This window comes from Manacus vitellinus, unplaced genomic scaffold, assembly GCF_001715985.3.
Source record: "Manacus vitellinus isolate BGI_N305 unplaced genomic scaffold, ASM171598v3 scaffold_12_pilon, whole genome shotgun sequence".
Taxonomy (NCBI): Eukaryota; Metazoa; Chordata; class Aves; order Passeriformes; family Pipridae; genus Manacus; species Manacus vitellinus.
In genome coordinates, this window is record NW_021938949.1 from 6615821 (window position 1) to 6636765 (window position 20945).

Below are 20945 nucleotides of genomic sequence, written 5' to 3' on the forward strand. Positions count from 1 at the left end.
TTAAACACCCACCCGCCCCCGCATCCCCCCTGTTCGTCCCGGACGCCCCCGCCGGTCCGGGCAGGAGGGTTTGTTTCTCGCCCCCGCTGGCAGCGGCGGTCGGGAGGAGCGCGGCGGTGGCGGCTCAGGCTTGTCCCGGTTGCCGTGGGAGACCCGCGCTTCCCCGCTGCCCGGAGAACCGCGCCGGGAGGGCTGTGCCGGGAGCGCGGGGAGCCTTCCCCGCATTGCCTGCCCCTGGGGATCCGTGTTCCATGCACATCCCTTGGGATCCTTCCCCCACTGCTTGCCTCGTGGGATCCTTCTCCCCCTTGCACATCCCTTGGGATTCTTCTTCCCATTCCATACCCCTTGGGATCCTTCTCCCCCTTACACACCCCTTGGGATCCTTGACCCATTCCATGCTCCTTGGGTTCCTTCTCCCCATTGTGAAATCCTCGAGATCCTTCTCCCCAGTACATACCCCTTAGGATCCTTCTCTTCCTTGCACACCCCTTGAGATCCTCTCCCCATTCCATGCCCCATGGCATCCTTCTCCCCCTCGCACACTCCTTGGGATCTCTCTCCCCATTTCCACACTCCTTTGGATCCTTCTCCCCACTGCACACCCCTTGGGATCCCACTGCTACTCCACACCCACCATTTCACCTGTATTTGGCTGCCTGTGACTGTCGTGGTGTCCCAGACCGTGGCAGGGAGGTGCTGGCATGGTCTGTGTTCCCGGGAGGCTGGAGCAGTTTCATGCTGAGTTGTAACTTTAGCAGAGAAAACTCAGGGGAGTTTGCTGCTTGCTGGGGAAGTGCTTATTTTCAGCTCTCTCCAGGACCAGTTAATTATCGCTGGAAAAAAAATTATTGCTAAGATCTTATAATTAGGCAGCCTACAGAGACTCTGCAGCTCGGGAGGCAGCAGAAAGCAAATGCTCTTTGTGCAGTGATTCTTATGTATGTATATGTGTGAATAGAGCTGCCTGGGCAGAGGGCTGGCATCTGTGCTGGCACATTACTGGAGAGCTGGTGCATGTTGGTGGCTCAAAAGACCTTGCAAAATAATTATAGGGGAAAAAAAAATATGAGAAAAGAAAATCTGCTGAAAGGTCTCCTGTTGTCCTTGTAGAATCAGGTCCCCAATTGTTATAATGTTTGTAGAGCGATAGCTGCCTTTGGGACAAACTGTTCATGTTTGCAGGACCGGGACTGCCTTTGTATCCTGTTTGAGCAGTCCCGGGGCCGCGGGGTCCAGAGTGCTACCACAGGGTGCCTGCTGCTAATAATAACATGGTAAGGAGTTTACCCACCCTGATCCGGCTAAAGACGGCACCAGGGCTGGCATGGACATCACTGGCCTCCGATCTGTCCCTAGATTAGGTGGATGAAGCTCTCACAAGGAAAGGCCGGGCTCTGAAGCGGAGACTTGATCCCAAATGGGAGGGAGCGGGAGCTCCGGTTCAGAGCGGAGGGGTTTGGGCTCTGCCCTGGGGATGGGATCTGCAGAAGGGCAGGATTTGGAGCCGAGGAGTGCACGTCAAAGCCGCCGCATCCAGGGTGTTCTCATTTCCTTTGCTCTCCGAGGTCTAATTTGTTCCACATTGCAGTGCCGGGGCGGCCTCTCCCTCCGCTCGCAGCATCCAGGCTGCGGTTGTTGCCACTAGACCAAGGCTGCAACTCCAGTGGTTTCCATCCAAAAAAAAGAAAGGGGTGGGGGGGGGAAGAGAAGGGAAAATTTTCAAAGAGAGATCTGAGGAAACAGCTTTTCTGGTTGCCGTTTTGGGATGGTTGTAGCCGAAATCTCACCGCCCATCCGTGCAGAGCTGCGTCTGCTGCGCCGGGATGAGCCCCAGGGAAATTCCAGAAGATTAAAAAGTGTTTTAATAGCATTGCTGCTCTTCCCAAAAGGGAGTAAGATGACCTGGTAGCTACAGGTTGATTGGCTTGATAGCATCCCCACAGGGAGAAACCTGGCTCGGGCTTTAATTGATTAAAGACTTCAGCACCAGGAATAAATTCCTGCCATCCAGCATGGCTGTATGGAAAATAACTCCTGGCAAGTAGAAATGATTTCAGTCTCCAATGTGAGAGGTGACTCTCTGGCTGTAACACAATTTTGTGAAGCATTTGAATTATGGGAGGTGATATTCTTGTAAAAATCTGCACTTTCCAGCATTAAAAAAGTCAGTCCAGTCCAGTATTTAGAGCTGACATTAGACAGTGTCAAGAAAGCCGGTATTAAATAAACGTGATCCATTTCCAAGGCAGTTATCAGGGAGATTATCACTGCTGGGCACTGCTAGCTGGTAACATGCACTCAGTGTTTTTATCACTAATCTGGAATAAAGGAGAGAGAAATGATTCCTGGAGAAACCTGGGGCTGACCCAGAGCAGCAGAGTGTTAATACTGTCTACAAATCCAGATGGTAAACTGGGCGAGTGAAAGGCATCCTGACTGGAGCAGAATGGAAAATGGAAATCCTTTTACACCCAAAAATAATAACTGGAGTTGTATGTGTTTTCCTGTCCCTAATCTGGACAACAAATTTTCGTCAGGAGCTGCTCGCAGACGCTGGGAGAGGCAGCACACGGGCTCACCAGGGAGCTGCCTGGGGGGTGGCTGTGTGTCTGTCCCACTTTCAGTGCTGGAGAACTGAAAAATTTCAGGGTAACGGCAAGTTTTGCTCTGGAAAAAAATAGCAGTTTGCATTTTTGGTCGGAACCAAATTTGGGCTTATGGCAGCCAAATCCACTCTCCATCTCAGCAGGGGAGATGTGGGATCCAAGGGGAAGGGACCAAGAAGCTGCAGAAAATGTATTACAGCAAGAGAGGAGGTGGCCATCCAGTTAGTCTACTCATAAATCAAATTAAATAGGAGTGAGGGGGAGCTTGACAAAAACATTTAAATATTCTCACAGAGGAGAAAATACATGGTAACCAAAAGCTTGTTAATTGGGCAGTGAAAAGCATGGCAAGAATCGATGTCTGGCAGCTGAGGGCAGACACGTTGGAAATAAGGCATAAATATTTAACGAGCGGGAGCGATTAATCATCAGAAGCAGCGTGGAACAGCAGAGGTGGGGTCAGCATCTCTTTGCCTTTCACATCACGACCCATCACCTTGCACAGAGTTGCTCCCATAGCCCCAGCACTGGGCCAGCAAGAGGAGATGGATTGAACCACGCTGAGGCCCTGATTAGGTGATTTAATTAGATGATGCATTTATCTTTAATCACGGTGGAGCCGTGCAAGAGAGTACTTGTGCTCTGACGGCTCTTTCTGAGGAACACCCAGGAAATCATTGCAGGCACTTTGCAGGTGCTTCTTTTCTCTTTCTCTCTTGGTTACCAGTGGTCTTGATCTCACAGATCTGTGGTGGGAGGGCGAGGGGACGGTGCTTGTCTCTCCTTGATGTCCAGCAACACAGAGTGACATTCAGGAAACCAAATCTTGGTGAGCATCCCAGCATGCTCTGGCTGCTGGGGGAAGGAGATGGTCCAGGACTTGTCTACCCAAGGGTCAGAGAGGTCACCCAGCCTGGCGTCCCTGGGGACACATGTGCTTGGGAGAGGGAAATAAACGTCACGGGGCTGTTGTTGGTCCCATCTCATCCTCTTCTCCTTTGGCATAGCATTTCTTTTCATACAGCTGTTCTCTTCCTGGCTGTCTGCAATGGGCAAGATGCTGTTGGTGGGCATCACCATAGCTGGGTTTGCTCTGTCTCAGCTCCCAAGGCTTCTGAGTTCCTGCTGTGATGGAGCCTGAGCTTAGGCCTGGGCTGGTCTTCCCCATCTCTGGGCTGTGGTGGGATGAACATGTGCAAACATGATGCACATTGGAAGCGTACCTGCAGAACCCCTGAGCCCTGCAAACCCGCCACACTGTGAACAGCTCATGTCTGTGAGCAGCCCCAGGACCGCTCCTCCTCTTCCTCTTGCAGAAACACGACAGACGCCTGCCCAGGACGATGCACAACGAGCAGGAAAGGTTGTTTTGAGAAGGAGTATGAATGGAAGGCAAAAAGGCACGTGAGAAGGATGGCAAGGTAAGGGGAGTCTTTACCTGGGCACTGGGTGGGAGCACAGGGAAGGAGCTGCTCACCCGCTGTGGCAGCAGGAACCTCAGAGCCTGCAGGAAAGCCCCCGGCGGTTGCAGAGTCAGTTGTGGTGATGGAAGGACACGTGGTGGCCATGTGAATACTGAAAGCGTTTGTCACAGCTCTGCAGAGCACGTACAGGCAGAGCTGGCTGTGGGAAATAATTGGTTTTGGTGTGGTCAGGCACGGCCGTGAAGAGGTGAAGGGTCCCTGATACAAATCCCGCTGGGAGGCAGTCACAGGCTTTTGACTAATTCCTGTGTAGTCCTTAGCAGGGACAATGTCACTGAAGGCTGGAGAAAGGGGCTCTTTGAAAAGTCTGGATCATGCTCCGTGGCTGCAGGCACGTGTCCTCCAGTGACAGAGCCGGGAAACTGGGCTCCCTGCAGCGAGGAGGGGGCTTGTCTGGGCTGGGGATGCCCAGGAGCACATGTCCCACTGACCTGCAGGAAGGTGTGCCCAACACTTGACGCTCCTGCTGGCTTGTCCCCAGGCACCTGGGTCCAGCTGGAGCATCCCTGCTCCCACAGCAGGACCCAGCAGGATTGCAAGTACTACAGATTCCATCCTCCTGGGAGACGCTGGTGCCCAGTGTAACTGAGCACACGGATGTGGGAGGAGCCCATTTCATTATCGTCTTATCACGTCCATTAGAGTCCTCAGGGGGATTAAGACCGTGTATTCGTGTATTCTGCTGTCTTCGGGAGAAGGCTGCAATTTCTCATGTGACCAGCCTGGTGAAATCACACCAGTGTTGCTCCAGATGCTGAAAAACTTCGCCTGATCCAGGCTGCTTATTTTTTCCCAGTGAAACGTCTTTGCCCCTGAACTCTGTAGGAGCTCTGTTTGATAGAAAGAGCAGGAAAATAGCTGAGCTATAAATAACACATTCAAAACCAGGCAGGGACCTGCAAGCAGTGAGGATGGTGTCTCTGTCTGTGATGAGAGCTTGGAGGAATGATTTTGCCAACAGCAGATATTAAAAGGTTTCCTTTTCTGCTGGAGGTATTTCAGGGTGGAGGAGATTAAATGCATGAGCTGAAACTGGTAATTTGATGACAAAGTTTTGTCTTTTGCATCCTTGATAACAAGGGACACTGGGGCACTTTTCCTTCTGGTCAATGGTAATGAGGGCTGGTGTGGCTGTGCTAACAGCCTGGGGCAGCTGTTCTTGAACCTGACTGTCTGCCAGTGCCCTGACCTGCTCCCCAGGTCGGGTCTGCCCCTGCATTCCCAGGAGGTGACACACAGCAGACATCAAGGGATGTCCCCAGGGATGTCCCCAGCGGGAGCAGCACCTCTGGGCTCAGCTGGAGGAGGAGGAGCAGCCCTAATCTCATCCCTGCCTCAGTTTCCCCACTTGCAAGGTGGGAGCAGGAACAGCCTTACCTGAACCCAGCGAGTTGTGATGAAGCTCTGGAGCCAGTGCTCGGCTGGGGAGGTATAAAAACCAAAACACTGAGCCCTGCTGTCCAGGCTGATTGCTGAGCCTAATTTCAGGCAGCAGTGACGTGCCAGGGCTGGAGCAGCTGCCAGCTCCCCTCCCTGCCCTGCAGCACCCTGACAGTTGGTTTTGGAGACAGCAGGTTGGGAAGAAGGACAGAACCCAGCATTTTTACAGTCCTGGTGGGGCTGGGAGTGACTCGGGGTGCAGCTGTATCACAGGATCACACAGCTCCCAGGCACATCCTTAGCACTTGGTGCCTCAGTTTCCCCATATGCAGCATTCAACGGGGCCTCTGGTCCTGGGATGGGGGCATGCACATCCTGCAGAAGCCTTCCATGCGTGGCTGGGAGGTGGTTTCTGGGTTAGAAGGTGACCTCTTCCATTAGCAGCAGGGACGCTCTTTTTTCCTGAATTGGATGGTGGTTTGGAGGCTTTCCAGGGCCGACATCATTCTGCCTGATAGCGCTGAGTTTGCTCGGAGGCAAGATTGTGCCCGGGCGAGACGGGGCTGCAGCTGTGGAAAGCTGCCGGCACCCCGTGTCCTCCTGGCCATGCACAGCTGGATCCTGCCAGCTGCTGCATCCCAGCACTCTGATAGCTGTGGATGGGACATTTGGGGCTCCTCTGCATATGCTCCATGTTATAAATCTGGAGGTGAGGGAATTCCCAGTCCTTTCTGAATCAGGAATGCTCAGATTGTCTTTCCAGACCGTCCCTGCCAGCGGGTCACAGTGCAGCTGTGGGTTATCAGCTCCGTGCAAGTGCCAGGTGCTGGCGCATCCGGGATGCGATTTCAAAGCCATTCCCAGATGTTGGCAGTGACACTGGGCAGGACCACTATCCACCTAAAGCCAGAAGAATATCGTGGTTCCCAGTCCATTCCTGGGGGTTGAGGAGCACTGGGAGCCATCATATGGCCTTGGCCATGACTCCTCTGGTCACTGCGTGCCCGGGGCTGCCCTGAGCAGCCCTGCCCCTGCTAATGTGGCAAGGGCAGCCTTGTCAGCAATGCACCCCGTGCTTGAATGTCCTCCGCAAACCAGCAACAGCCAAGAGATTTGCCGGAGTCAGGACATTTTTAGAAAGGCTTATTAAAGCCCATTTTCACCCTGCGCCTCTCACTGAGCAAAAGCATTTAGCGGTGACCTCAGAGTGAGTGAATTTGCACTTGAGCTTTCCGTTTCACCTCTAAAAAAATGGGATTGCTCCATAAACTCGTTAGTGAAAGTAACTCCTGATGCATTGGATCTTGACCAGGATGGGCTCTGCCAAGTTCTACTGGGCTCTGCTCTCCTCCCGCTGCATTTCACCTGGATAACAGGGACCTCTTAATACACACAGTGGAGAAATATGGGGCCACTCCAGGCTATGTTTTCAGGGACAAATCCATCCAGGGGCAACTGTGCTGGTTCCAAGGAGCCTGGCTTAGCTTTTCCACTGGTGTTTTGGGTTACACAAGGGAAATGGCCCTCCCTTGATCTGTCTCTTTCCACCTTGGAGGTGACAGCTGCTCCTCCAGCTGGTTCCTGCTCGCTCCTCCCCGCTGCACATCTGGCCTCCAAACCACTGACCTTCCCCTTTCTGCTCTTCCCTGCCCAGCTGTGCTTCATGACGGCTTCACGCACGATGTTCTATGGGCCCTCCTCCACCATGGCTCCACCATCCAAGAACCGGCTGAAGCGCCAGAGCCGGCTCTTCTCCCAAGTCCTGTACCGGACACTGAGCTACAAGGACCGGAGCTCGGCCTCCGCCTCCCCAGCCGCCGGTGAGGATGACCCTGCCGAGCTCTCCACCCAGCTCTCAGCCCCTGGCATCCTGAAAATCTTCGGGGGCAACATCTGTGCGGGCACCAACTACAAGAGCGTGCTGGTGACGGGCAGCTCGGGCGCGCGGGAGCTGGTGAAGGAGGCCCTGGAGCGCTACGGGCTGAGCCAGCTCAGCGCCGCGCAGTACGCCCTGTGCGACGTCATCGGCAGGTTCGAGGGCCCCGAGAAGCAGTGGCAGACGGAGGGGCTGAGGGTCCTGGGGGACCACGAGAAGCCGCTGCTCATCCAGGACCTCTGGAAGCCCAGGGAGGGCTTCTCGCGGCGGCTGGAGCTGCGCAGGAGGGCGGAGGTGGAGGAGCTGGCGGCCAAGGACGTGGACACCACCACTGCAGGTCAGAGCTGGGTGTGGGGCAGGGGGAGGGAGCTGCCACCCCCCCTGATCTGTCTGTGGGAGATGCACCCCCCACATCAGCAGCTTTCACACGTGGTTTGGGTTCAGGGGGTGGTGCAAGTGGGAGAGTGGCCACATTTTACCTGCAAGGCTCCTGAGTTAATCCATGGTCACTACTCAGTACTCCTGCATAAATTTGGTATCAAATTGATTTACCTCAAATATTTACCCCAGCCAGTCTAGGGGTTAACCAAACTCCTGCTCATGGCTGGGGAGCAGCAGGCAAGACTGTCAGTGCTTCCTGCTCTTCCCATCACTGAACCAGGACCATGGCATCCCCAGCTTCGTGCCTGGCAGAGCACTGCCCTGCTCCCCTGCACCCCCATCTCCCCATGGGCATCCCCCAGGCCAGACACCCCAGGCAAATCTGCAGGAGCAATTAAGGAAAATGAAAAGCTAATGAAGAGAGAGCAATGTAGGGCAGGAGAGTCCCTGTGGCAGTGCCTGATGGAGCCCAGGGCTGGCAGGAGCAGATAAGTACATCATTAGGAACCAGCAGGTTAATAAGTGACCCCAGCACAGAGTAATGAAGTTTTCCTCCTCCCACCCTAAGATAAAAGCCCCAGGAGGATGAGGGTAGAAAGGTTTAAAATCAGATTTTTACTTGCGTGATGCTCTTGCTGCGCTGGGCCTGCTGGCAGAGGTGTCTGGACCAGGTTCTGGAGGTGTCAGCCAGGGGGTTTTGCTGGGATGGGCTCTGAGTGGTTCCTCACGACTGTAGGAAAGGGTTGTTACTGTCAGAAATAAGCTGAGGATGGTGCAGGATTCCCCTGGGTGCTTGGCAAACAACAGCCAAGGTTCTCCTCCCAGAGCAGCAGAAAAAATGGCCTGACCTGTCCCACACCAGCAGGGACACAGCTCCTCTCCCACCCATCCTAACAAAGGCTGGAAGGAGCCCAGGCACACAGGTGAAGGAATCCAGCCACGGGCATTCCAGGGGAGAGCAGGGGCAGCTGGAGCCTCCCTAACTGCAATTTTCAATTCTGATTTCACCTGGCATCTGATGGGGAGATGGGGCACCCTCCAGCCCCACGTGTCCAGTTTCTGGGTCTGCTCAGGGAGGGGATGCACAGGAGTGGTCCCAGCTCATCGCGTGTGGGACACAGAGAGAAAGAGGCAGCTGCTGCTGGCACCTGGGCCAGGGAGCTGGATGCTTTGCTCTGCTCTTCAGCTTTTTCTCCAGGCAGGATCAGAGAGAACTAAAACACTTTTGGAGAGCAGCGACTCTAAAAACAGCTTCTGTTGAAGAGAGGAGAGGGCAAGAGCCAAGTACCATGGTTATAGCACACAGTTGGGAGGGCCACGTGGCAGCTCCCTGCCTGAGCCCAAGGTCACATCACTCCCCCTCGGATACAGAAAGCAACGTTCCCGCCCGTGACCTGGATCTGGGTGGGCTGGCAGCCCTGGGGAGGGTAAGGCTCCCACACAGGCAGGGGAAGCAGCAGGCTCTGGGCTGCCCAGCACAAGCAGCTTGAGCTGGCCTGGGATTGGCACCCTTCGGTGATTTCCGATGGAGGAGCAGTTCCTGATGGCATTGCGTGCTCTGGATCTGGAAATAAGCCCGTTATGCTTTCGTTATCACTTCATTTGTTTCAGCACTTCTGGGTGGGGCGGTGGAAACTCTCCATTTTTTAACCTTTGGGCATTTTCCATAGCTGACCAAGCTCTTCTGAGGCAGAAAGCCTACACCCACGGTCGTTCAGGCTGTCTGCCCTGCAGACTACACAGCCTGCATTTGTCTTACCTGTTAAAATCTCACTCCTGCAGCCCTTCCTTCTGGGGGCAACAGGGGCTCTGTCACCAGTCTCACCCCATTCTGGTGGCACAGCCTAAAGGGATACTGTGGGGCTGGGGCCACACTTTCCCACCCAACCACAAGCTGCCAGGGATTAGAGGGTGTGATGCAGCATGTGATCCAGCACCCCAAAAAGCCTCAAAACTTCTGGTGTAATGGGAACTGACCAGGAGTGCCCTCCACCAGGGTCACCCTTCCCACCAGCCTCAAGCTGGCAGAGGTCCCCTTGCCAAGCAGCAGCTGCCCACCCGGGGTGGTGAGGCACTGGTGTGGAAAACACAACATCTGTGCAAAAACAAAGGGACTTTAGGCTTTCAGCTCCCTAGGAGAAAAGCTCAAAGTGGGATCCCCAGAGCAATACCTGTAGGCCCTTCCCCACACAGGGCATCACTGGAGCAGCAGGACCAGGGTGGCTGGGAACACTGGGGTCACACAGGTACATTGCTGCCTGCTGAGCTGCTGGCTGGGGGAAAGGCTCCACATCCATCCGTGACCTGTTAGCAAATAGCTTAAGAGTTTTATCTGCTCAGTTACCCATTATCCTAATTAGTTTATTAGCTGCTTCCCACTGGGGAGGACGGTGCTGGCTCCTCAGGCCACTAATTAGCAGCAGGTAGAGCATCTCTGCAGCAAACGAGGCAGACCCCTTTCTCACTGCTGCCCCTGGTCCTGCTTCTTTTGGGAGTGATGAGGCAGCAGTTATGGAGAATCTGCGGAAGACACCCACAAACTGGGGCTGCTGGGAGGGAGGTGCAGCACTTGGCATCTTGGTGGCATTTGTCTTCCAAAACAGCCCCATTTTGCACCATGTCCTAGTGGCTGAGGCTTCCCTGAGAGGCTGGAGGCTGAACTGCACACACACCTCCAGAAACTTGGGAGTTAAGCCTATTATACTAAAAGATGCTCTGGCAAGTGCCTTTGAGGATATGGCTTTGATATACCTTAGCAAGACTGCGTCCAGGGAGGAATCCCTGCAGAGTCTGCAGAGCAATTACATTAGGAAGGACTAGCCTGGTCTTAGCCCCTCCTGGGTAAATTCAAAGCATTTTCTTCTTTCCTGGGGCCCACGGAGTTATTTGTTGATTTATTTCTCAGCTAGGAAAAGTGAACCTCTTCCCTAGGCTGAAAAAGAGGCAGATCCCAGCCAAGATCCCAGGCACCACAACCGGCAGTTTTTCCCCTGGGATGCAGGACAGGCTTAGAGGGAGCAGCTTGGTGGGGTCTGGTGGATGCTGCCCCTGCCTGGGGTGCCCAGCTCTCCCTAAGGGTGTGATCCAGCCCTGTGTTATATGGTCTGATTAGTGAGAGATGCCTCTGCCAAAGTCCCTCATAGCACTGAATATAAGGTAGAGAGATAGAAAGAAACAGAAAAGAGGGGAAAGCTTTCTCTTGCTCTGAGTTGGTGGGTTTCTTGGGTTGCTGGCTGTGAGTTGATGGTCACGATCTCCCTCTGTCGGAATTACCTTTTACCCAGTCGGAGCTGATTCAGCACAGTTGCTGAGTTGGTTCTATTAGTTTCTTCTTTATCTTGGGAGTTCTGCCAAATGTCCTTATGGCCTGTGAATTCTGCATTCTTTGTGCCCACTATCAGTGGTACATCCTTTTTCCCAAGCTTTGTTAACCTCCCCCTAGGTCTGAGATCATTGAAGCATGCCAAGCCCTAAACTTTAGCAAGGCCTGACACTCGGACAACAGTACCACCTTTATACAGTCCAAGTTCTGGGTATCCAGGGAGGTATATTCAGGGGGCTTGGGTGGTCATTGGTGGTTGTAGATGCCCCATGACTTGGAGTGATTTTTGTTTGACCCGTGATGAGCACATGAGCACTTGCTTCTTTTCACGTAGCTTGCCACAGTGAGCATTTTTGTCCAGGTGCATTACTTATGGCAACTTCCTTCTGTGGTCTTAACAGTGTTTGAGACAGGCAACTGTGCTCTTTAACTCCTTACACCCTGTTCCCATCCGAATCTCCATGTGGATTCAGCAGCTGCTGGCTCTGCCGTGGCTGCACTGCGTTGGGGATGGGGATGCTCAGGCAGAGTTCTGGGCAGGACAACCTGCACATGCCTGGGAGGACAAAACAGTACCAAAGGATTAAAAAAACCTAACCCAGTTTATGGAGGGACTTTGTTATGCTCAGGAAAAGAGCTGTGTTTATCTTTCCAGCACAGCTCCGGGGTTAGCAGGAGCCTGTGACGGGGGCTCTGTCGGCAGTGAAAAATCAGCTTTTTCCTACACAAATACAGAAGCTTCCTTTCCCCTCGATAAGGGACTGGTGATGGCATGTCTCTGCAGGCAGTGGGATCCCAGTGCTGGCAACCCCCGCTCCATCCCAATGAGCTCCAGCAATAGCTGCTCCCCAGGATCTGGCCCCACTCCTCACTGCTCCCACGGGTCTGGGATCTGCATTGCCTCAGCCATCCTTCATCCCTTTGGCCCATTTCCATCCTGTGGGTTGGGAATGGTGCTCCTGGGTGGAGCCAAGGTGTCCTGCAGACACGTTTGGGGTGGCCTTTGGCATCCCCAGTGGTATGGCTTGGGCAGGCTTGTTGTGCTCCCTGGATTTTGCATCCATGGGATGCAGGCGTCCCGTGCCGCTGGCCATGATGGGATGGGAGCGTGCCTTTTTAAGAAGGACACGGGCACGAGACTGCTTGGGGTGGCTTGACTGTGCCTTGCCCTAATCCCAAGGCATGTAAACAGCAGGGGCTATTTTCTCCCTCTCCCACCACCCCTCCCCATCCCCAACTCTTTGATTTTCCCAGCAAAGGAGCGCTCCATTTAAAACAAACAAACAAAAAAATGTATTTCAGAACTGGCAGCCCATTCCTCACCAAATAAGGCAGATTGCATTTTTTTTTTTGGGTCTGAGCTTGTGAGTGTCCCTTTAAGCAGCCCTGGGCACCAGGCTCTCTGCTCTGCCGTCCCCAAATCCCGGCCGCTGTCCCCAAATCTTGCTGGCCCAAGCCTGCTCCCTGGTCGGCCGAGCCCTGAGTGGCTCTGGCTCTGTGCTGCACTGACACCACTGCACTGCTGCTCCTGCAAGCAAATCCTTTAGGTTTTTTTTGCCTCTCTTCGTCCTCCCCGAATGCCAGTGACCTGCTCCCAGGAGACTGCCCATCTGAGGTATGAGCCACCCTTCGGATACAACAACTTCTTTTTTCTCCTGCAGAGCTCAAGCCATGCTTGCAGCACCGGGGGTCCCACGGGGACCCCCCCTTGGGGCTGGGGATGCCGTATGAGGGGCTGCTTTGGCAGCTCAGCCAGGCCTATTCATTCACTCCGGCTCCTGTTTGTCTTGCGGACAGCTCTGCTCAAATTGATGCTTCAGAGAAGTTAATTACAGCTTGCTCCTGCTGCAGCTGGGCTCCACTGCAGCTCCCATGCCTGGCTGATGCTCAGAGGGATTGGGGGGGGTGTCTCTGCTGCTCCTGCTTGCTGCTAGCCATCGAGTACTGATGGCCTGGAAGCAGCATCCAGGCCCTTTTTTTCTTTTTAGCAAAGATAGACTGAAATGTCTTTTTAGCAGAGATTTCCTCTCCCCTCAACCCAGCAGGGTGGCCAGAGCAGGTGGGGGATGCTATGGAGTTTCCCCTTCTCCATCAGTGGGTTTTGGGGCCAGGGAGGGCTAGGACACCTCTTTTTTGGCAGTGGCATTGGGGCAACAAAACTCTTCGCGCTGGTGTCCTGGTGTCACCTTTCGGGAAGGGCAAGGGACCAGGGGACACCAGCCCAGGGTGGGTGCGCGGAGCCGGGAGGGGTGGGTTTCATCTGCTCCATCCCCTCTCGGAGGTGCAGCATCCCTCCAGCCGCGGGGTGCTGCAGCGGTGTGTGTGTGGGGGGGTCCTGGGGAGGCTGCGGGGGCTGAACGCCGCTCTGTCTCCCCCCCCATCCCCGCAGGCATCAAAACGCCCAAGCCGCGGAGCCTGCAGCGGCCACCGGGCTCGGGGGGCCGCGGGCGGCGGGCGAGCGGCTGATTTCGGCGCGGGCCCCCCCCGACCCTGCGGCGCAGCCTCAGCGAGACCAGCCTGGGGACCCCGCGTTGAGGCGGGCGGGGCCGGGGCCGGGGCGGGGCCGGGGCCCGGCTCCAGCGGCACTGCTCCACCCTGCCCGGCAGCCCGGCGGCCCGGCGCGGAGCGGCGGGCAGCCATGCGGTACTCCCTCTACAGTTCCCCGCACCTCCTGCTCCTGCAGGGCTACAGCCAGCAGGCATGGAAGCACCCGCGCCGCCTCCTGCGCACCCCCGGCACCCCCCACCCCCGCTTTTCTCTCACCCCCCAAAGCCCCCCGGGCAGCGGGGCTGCTTGCATGGCCGGAGCTGCTGGGGTCGAGGGCGGGAGGTGGTGGTGGCGCGGGTGAGCATCCTTTAGAAAACGGGCTTGGGACTTGCAGCCTTGTCCCCCAAGTCTGTCCCCAACCTATCCTCAAGCATGGGGGACATAGAGCCGGCACCTGTGACCCCCCAGCAATGCCCCAGGGGGATGCAGGGCAACCCCCAGAGCAGCATCCCTGCCCCGGCACAAGGGAGCGCCGGTTCTGCGGGGGATGGCTGAGCTGCCCCGTCCCCTGTCCGGCTGCTTCCTTGGTGGCAAATGGAATCAGAGGCAGCAAGGAGACGGTGCGTCTGGGAGCCCCTGCTCCCCAGTGCTGGAGGCACTTGGAGAACTGGAAAGGACTGGGACTGCTCTGTAGTTAATGGCTACTTTGTGCCGTTGAGTATCCCTGTGTTCCAAGCTTTCCATCAGGGTGACAGCGGCACTGTAGCCATCCCGTTAGTGCAGCTGGGGAAACTGAGGCACTGGGGTGGTTACTGAGCTGCCTCGGGGTGTGCGGGCAGGCTGGAGAGGGGGAAGGCAGGGCTGGGAGTGGCTGCTGTGACTGGGGTCCCACCGTGTCCCCCCTGGGCAGGGGGATGCAGACATTGCTGCAGTCCTGGGGGGAGAAGGTGGGAAGTAAAAGCAGCTGCAGGAAGGGGTGTGGGGGGGAGAGAGGGCTTCTTCTGCCCAAAGCAGCCCCATTTACTGCATGGCCAATGTCATTTGTTAGCGTGCCCAAAGCAGGGTTGCTGCTGTCCTGCTTGGCAGCGAGAAGAATAAAGGTCTTTTTGCCATGCAAAGGTGCAGCATGCAGGGATGGCTGGGGACAGTGGGGGGACAGCCGGGGACAGCAGGAGGCTGCAGCACCCACAGCATGGCAGGGAGGAGGGTCCCTTCTCCCCTCTCCCCGGTTCATGCTGCGTCTCCCTGCTTGGCAGGACAGCCTGGTTTACCTGCTGAACCGCGAGCAGCACACGGTGGGCCAGAGGACGCAGGCGAGCAAGCCCAGCATCAGCCTGTCAGCCCCCGACATCCTGCCCCTGCACTGCACCATCAGGAAGCTCCGACCTTCCCGGCACCGCTCGGAGGAGAAGCTGGTGCTGGAGCCCATCGCCGGCGCCGGCATCTCCGTTAACTTCGCCGAGGTGGCCCGGACGGTGGTGCTGCGGCACGGGGACCTCCTGTCCCTCGGCCTCTACTACCTGCTCCTCTACAAGGACCCCATGAAGGCGCAGCCGCTGCCGGCGCAGACGCTGCCTGAGGCTGCGAGCCCTTGCAACCCCGCCGCCCCTCGAGGGCCGCCCCGTCTGCGGGGCGTGTGGCAGCCTGCTGAAGGAGAAGGACCCTGCTGCCAAAAAGCGGGCCCCCTCGCCCGCCGGGGGCCCCAGGACGCCCCGCAGGAAGATGCAGCTGGAGTTCGAGCCGGCGGCCGAGGACGTGCTCCTGCGGCGCATCATGACCCTGATCGAGCCCGGTGGGGACGACCACAAGCTGACACCCGCCTTCCTGCTCTGCCTCTGCATCCAGCACTCGGCCACCAACTTTGAGCCAGGAGACTTCGGGCAGCTGCTGCTCAAAGCAGCCAAAATGATCCAGAGGACAGTGTGGGTCAGTCAGCGGTGGGATGGGGTGTTGGTGGGGTGGGGGTGTAGCTGGACCCCCTTCCTAGGGGCTTTCCAGCCTGGTCCCTGGTGGCAGTGAGTGCTGCTGGGGGTGACGCTCGTGCCATCCCATCACACTGGTTCTCATTTTGATTTCCCCTTCTCTCCCTGCCCAGGAGCGGACACGGGAGCTGGCTGAAAAGCAGTCCCAGCAGTAAGTGTGACCTTCCTTGTTTTGACACAAAATGGGAAGAATTCAATCCAGTTTTACCTCCATGAGTGAGGGGAATCCATGGCTGGAAAACCACCCTCCCAGCCTGGTGGCAGTGATGCATGATGAATTTTCCTACTAAAACCTGATGCTTTGTGCTCTCCGGCCCTTTCACTATGATGCCTGCAAGGAACGCGTGGGTCTGGAAAAGCAGGCGAGCTCTGGAGGGAATAGGGCCTGCAGCAGCTCTGGGGTTTTCTCTGATGCAAGACCTGGCCAAGGCTTTGCACTTGTGGCTTCAGCATCCCTGAGGGATGTAATAGGGACGGTCCTGATGGGGGGCCTCACCCCCTTCATGCTGAAGACCCCTTGGTGGAGCTGGCATTGTGTTTGTGCATCCTGGGATGGTGGCACAAGGTGTCACAGTGTTGGGAACACCACTCTGGGGCAATCACAGCGGTGCAATGAGCTGGCTTCCCAGCCATTTCCAAAATCCTGGCTCTAAACCAGCATCTGGAGAAAGTGTTGAGGCTTTCTCTGAGCTCTTCTTTAGGACAAACTCCAAGGATGCTTCTCAGGCCTTTCCTATAGCAGGAAAAAGCAGTTCAGCAATTGGGAAACTTCCCAGATGCTTTTTGTTTATTTTGTTTTATTTTTGAACAGCCCAGGGCGGGTGAGCTGGGTTTAACCGTCCAGAGCTGGCAGGGGCAGCACATACCCCTGGGGAGAGCTGCTCTTCAGCCTTGGGTATTTACTGCAGTTCAGTTGTATTATGGGGAGTCTCCCCCAAAAGTAGCACCCCACAAAGGCAAGATGGCCTTGGCCAGCCCAGTCCCTTCAGGGTCCTCTTTGCCATTCCACAGAGCAGGAACCACCAGATTTTTGCTTGTGAGGGGTCTTCCTAAGGGGAGTGCTGGACTTGGGGGTGAGAAGATGCCAGGTTCTCTGATGTTGCCCCAGGCTGGCTGTTTTCTTCCCAAAAGTCTGAGTGGGGATGCTGAGGAGCAGCAGCTGTAACACCTTCTGTGTCTCCCCAGCCAGGACCCTGCCTCCCTGTCCCGCTTCACCATCACGGACCTTCTCCCAGACCTGCAGCACATCATCTTCTGGATGGCCAACGCCATCGAGATCCTATACTTCGTCCAGCAGAAATCACCCACCTACATCCAGAGCATGGAGGAGGAGCTGGACATCAGAGGTGAGGCTGGATGCAACACCCTGCCTGTTTTTCTGGCTGGAAGGGCTCTGTCCTGCTAATCCCCAGTCACAGGCGGCGGTCAGTGCCCCCGAGATGCTCCGTTAACCCCCGTAATCCTCATCAGCAGGGACATCTCGCGGTGTGGGCTGGGGAAATCTGTGGGAGGAGCCTGTGTGGTGCCGCGGTGTTGCCCGGCTCCAGGTTATGTTGTGTCCACAGCCGAGCAGCCCCTTTCCACCTCAGCAGCCTGCGGTTAGTGCCTCGGTGGGGCTTTCTTCCTCCCTGCTCCCGCTGCCATTGGGGGCACCTGGATTTGCAGGCAGCCCCTTCAGAATTGCTCACCGATGAGCCTGTGTTAATTCAAGCAAAAGAAAAAAGAGAAAGGAAAACAAAGAAAAAGGTATTAAATCAGCCTCAGAGCCTTTCTGGTTGATGCAGCAAATTAAGGTGTTCGTAGGCCAGGCAGGTGCTGGAGAGACAGTGCAGCCCTGAGCTGCAGCAGTGATGGGAGCCCCAGGGGATGGCAGGGGGGTGCTCTCTGGGGCCAGAGGAGCCTCTTTGCCCCTGTCAGGTGATGCCGTGGTGGTGCAAGCCTGAAAACGCTAATAATCCCCACCCTGGGAATTTGGGCACCTTGCTGCTGCAGGTTGGCTCCCCCATCCTCCTCTCTGCCCCACAGGCTCCAAGGAGTCTCTGTTCTCCTCGACCATCACAGCCAGCGAGGAGGCGATGACAGTGCTGGAGGAGGTGATCATGTACACCTTCCAGCAGTGTGTCTACTACATCTCCAAGGTACTACATGCTCCCACAGGCAGGCAGCAGTGTCACACGGGGCCAGCATGAGCATCCCCAGCAGCTCTCGGGCTGCACAGGAGTTTTGGTTTTTTTCAAGCTTTTACTCCTTGGCAGTTGCATCACTCTGAGGTGTTTTCCTTCGGGCTGAAGTGCCCCGATTTTTGGTCACAGCCCAGGAAAAGTATTGAATTACTGCGGCGTGTTTTCCTTGCCTGCAGTGCAGGCTCGGGGGAGGTGTTTGGGGAGAGCTGCTTGGCTCCGGCCAGCGCGGCATAATGGTGTGATTCAGGGCGTGATGGAAAGGGGCCCCTGGACCGTCGCCGATGGACCGCGAGAGCTGGGCGGCATCGGGAGCAGGGAACAGAGCGGGCAGTGTGAGGCAGCAGAAAGGCTGCCCTGTGCGGGACGGCTGCCTGTCCTCTGGCGTCGGCGCGAGGGGATGCAGGGACTTCTCCTGCAGCATTCCAGAGGGGCACCTTCCTCTCCTGCAAGCTCCTCTTCCCTTAGCCCCGGCAGAGATGGGTGCTAGGCACTGCTCTCCCATTTAAGCAATAGGGGAGGATCATCCCCATTGATCCTGGTTTTCCTGTCACCCTCGTGTCCGACTGATCGGCCTCTGCCCTGGTTCACATCGGATTTCAGATCCTTTCAGCTGAGCTGTCACACACCACCACCTCCAACTGCTAAAAGCAACCAACATGTTAATTTTTATAATGTTAATTTTAACAATGTAAATTTTTATAAATTTTAAACTTCTGCACAACACAGGAGCACATGGGGGCAGGGGGTGAGCAGGAGCAGCCCCTTGTTGGGGCAGCACCAGCAGGGTTTGCTTGGCTGGCGGAGGTGAGGGGGTCAGAAATGTTTGTCTCTTGCAAAAACAGAAAAACCAAGCAAAATGAGTCTGCTGTGAACTTGCTGCTCTCCCTGCAGTGTCTGTATGTGTCGCTCCCTGCCCTGCTGGAGTGCAACCCCTTCCAGAGTGAGTGCCGGGAGAGCTGGAGGGCGGCCCCGCCGCTGCCCGAGGAGCTCCGCAGGGTCGTGCTCATCTACCAGGCGGTGCTGGACCTGCTCCACCAGTATGAAGTGCACCCAGAGATCACCTCCCAGATGTTTGCCTACCTCTTCTTCTTCTCCAACACCCTGCTCTTCAACCAGCTCCTGGATAAGGGTCAGTCCTCCTTAAACTGGGAAACACGTAGGAGACTGGCCTTGTGGGACGCCCTCCAGTGCATCCCAGTGCCGCCTCGGGGGGTACAGGAAGGAAGGGTCTGGAGATGGGCAAGTCTCAGCAGTTTTGGGGAGGCCAAGCAGAGCCCCAGCTGCTGGCTCCAGGGTCCCCATTCCCAGGAGAGGCTGAACCCCATCCTCAACCCTTGCCAGAGCCCTGCCCTTTTCAGCCTGAGCAGAGGAGGCTGAGAGCACTTCAGAGGGGCAGCTCATTAATAAACTGCTGCAGCCTGAGGTGCTAATTAGCCCTCATTAACACAGCTGCCCCACTGTTAGTGCCAGGTGAGGTCCAGCCACCACCAGGAATCATAGCTATGGGATGCTGGGTACCTTAACTTTGGGCAGGGGCTGGGGGGACTGAGGGGTTGTTCCCTGATGTGTGCTGATGGATGCTTTGCCTCCCCAGGCTCCTCTCTCAGCTGCTTCCACTGGTCTCAGGGGGTGAAGCTGCGGGCGAGTGTGCGGCTGCTCCTGGACTGGCTGCGCGGCGCTGGCTTTGAGCAGCTCGCCCAGCAGTTCTTCGCCAAACTCGCCAGTGTGGCCAACCTGCTGGCCATGCCTGGCTCCCAGCTGGTGCAGGTGAGGGATGCCCAGCCCGTGGCTCCTGGCATTGGGATAGGCACGGGCAGGAGAGACCCCACTTGGCATTTGGGGGTGTCCCTACACTGATGTGTCCCTTTTGCAACCTGCCTCCAGCTGCCCTTTCCCGGGGTGGTGGGTCTGTGGGTGGGCATGGAGGGGATGCTCAGACTCATTGCATATTCCCTGACCTTTCCCTCCTTTGCCCCTCATGAGTCCCTGCTCCCGGGAGGAAGCAGCTCCTCACCCCTGTCACTCCCCCCACGCTCTGTCTCCTCGCTCAGATGACCTGGCCGTCCCTGCGAGCCGAGTTCCCGGCGCTGAGCCCTGCACAGCTCCACCGGGTGCTGAGCCAGTGCCAGGCGGTGATGGACATGGGCTGCATCGCAGCATGGCAGCCCAGCGAGGAGGAGAGCCCAGACACCTTCCAGCCCGGTGAGCCCCTGGCTTTGCTCTCAGTGCTGCTCTGGTCATCGTGCTCCGGTCACCCACAAGCTCCCTCCAAGGTTTTTATGTACAAACCAAACAGGCGAATCCCTTCCCCTCCCTGGGTCTCCTGTAGTAACTGCAGCAACTGGGAATAAGCACAGGCCCATGATTCAGATATTGCAGAGGATGCAAAGGGCACTCAGGTGGGCATGAGGCTTTTCCTGCAGTCCTGAGTGAGGGATGCTGCTGGCTTGCAGCTCACCATGTCCCTGACCCCAGCTGGGAGACTGCAAACGGCCGAGAGCTGGGAGGCAGGAGCAGAGTGCAGCCTGGGCCAGTGCTAGCCTTCCTTCCTCTGCCTTTTAGATGAGATGCTGGAGTCCTTTGACAACCACCCACCCATCATCCTGCCCAGTGGGGGCTTCAAAGTGGACCTGGAGGTGGAGACGTTGGATGACAACATCTACCGGCACCTCCTTTACATCCGCCACTTCCTCTGGAGCCTGCAGAGCAAGAGCCCCCACACCAGCGAGGGGCCGGGCTCAGCACCCCTAAAGGTAGCCTGTATCCCACAGAGGGACTGTTCCTCTCCTGGGTGGGCAGGAGGGTCTTGGGTCCCTCTGGAGACCCCTCCAAGCCCAGTGCCAAGGGTTTGCTGCCCTTGCTTGCAGCCCAGAGCTGTGGCAGTGCCCTCCTGGAGAGCTGCTGGAAGGATTAGTGCTGCTAATCCCCCAGCCTGGGGGGCGCGGGAAGGTGAGGTGGAAGAACAGGCTCTTCCCAGCAACCCCATTAGGGGAGAGGAGGGAGGAAAGGGAGGTGTCTGCAGGCAGTGCTCCCCTTCTCCCTGTGTGTTCCCTGTCCTCTCTATGCTGCACCCTGCCCGTCCCCAGCAGCCAGGCTTGCATAAAAGCACTAATTAGCTAATGCCTGTAAAGCACAGGGAGGGTCATACGTGCTGTGGGTGCTAAACTTAACTGCCATTTGTGTCCAGCTCCATGGGGAGGATGTCCCTCCAGCAGGTCCCCTTCTCTTCTCCCATCCTGTA

At 56.5% G+C, this 20945-nt stretch overlaps 1 protein-coding gene across 1 annotated transcript in view; it reads left to right on the plus strand.

Annotated features, from left to right (window-relative positions):
- Window positions 1–3924: 3924 nt before the first annotated feature.
- The window catches only part of RADIL (Rap associating with DIL domain), a 21995-nt gene continuing 4974 nt past the window's right edge, over window positions 3925–20945 (plus strand). The window contains 13 exon segments of the mRNA XM_029957830.1: window positions 3925–4030; window positions 7128–7686; window positions 13442–13680; window positions 13682–13750; window positions 14796–15113; window positions 15115–15465; window positions 15635–15672; window positions 16707–16867; window positions 17547–17659; window positions 18596–18833; window positions 19299–19471; window positions 19756–19906; window positions 20267–20457. Coding sequence (XP_029813690.1) covers window positions 3995–4030; window positions 7128–7686; window positions 13442–13680; window positions 13682–13750; window positions 14796–15113; window positions 15115–15465; window positions 15635–15672; window positions 16707–16867; window positions 17547–17659; window positions 18596–18833; window positions 19299–19471; window positions 19756–19906; window positions 20267–20457 — 2637 coding nt within the window. The 5' untranslated portion in view covers window positions 3925–3994.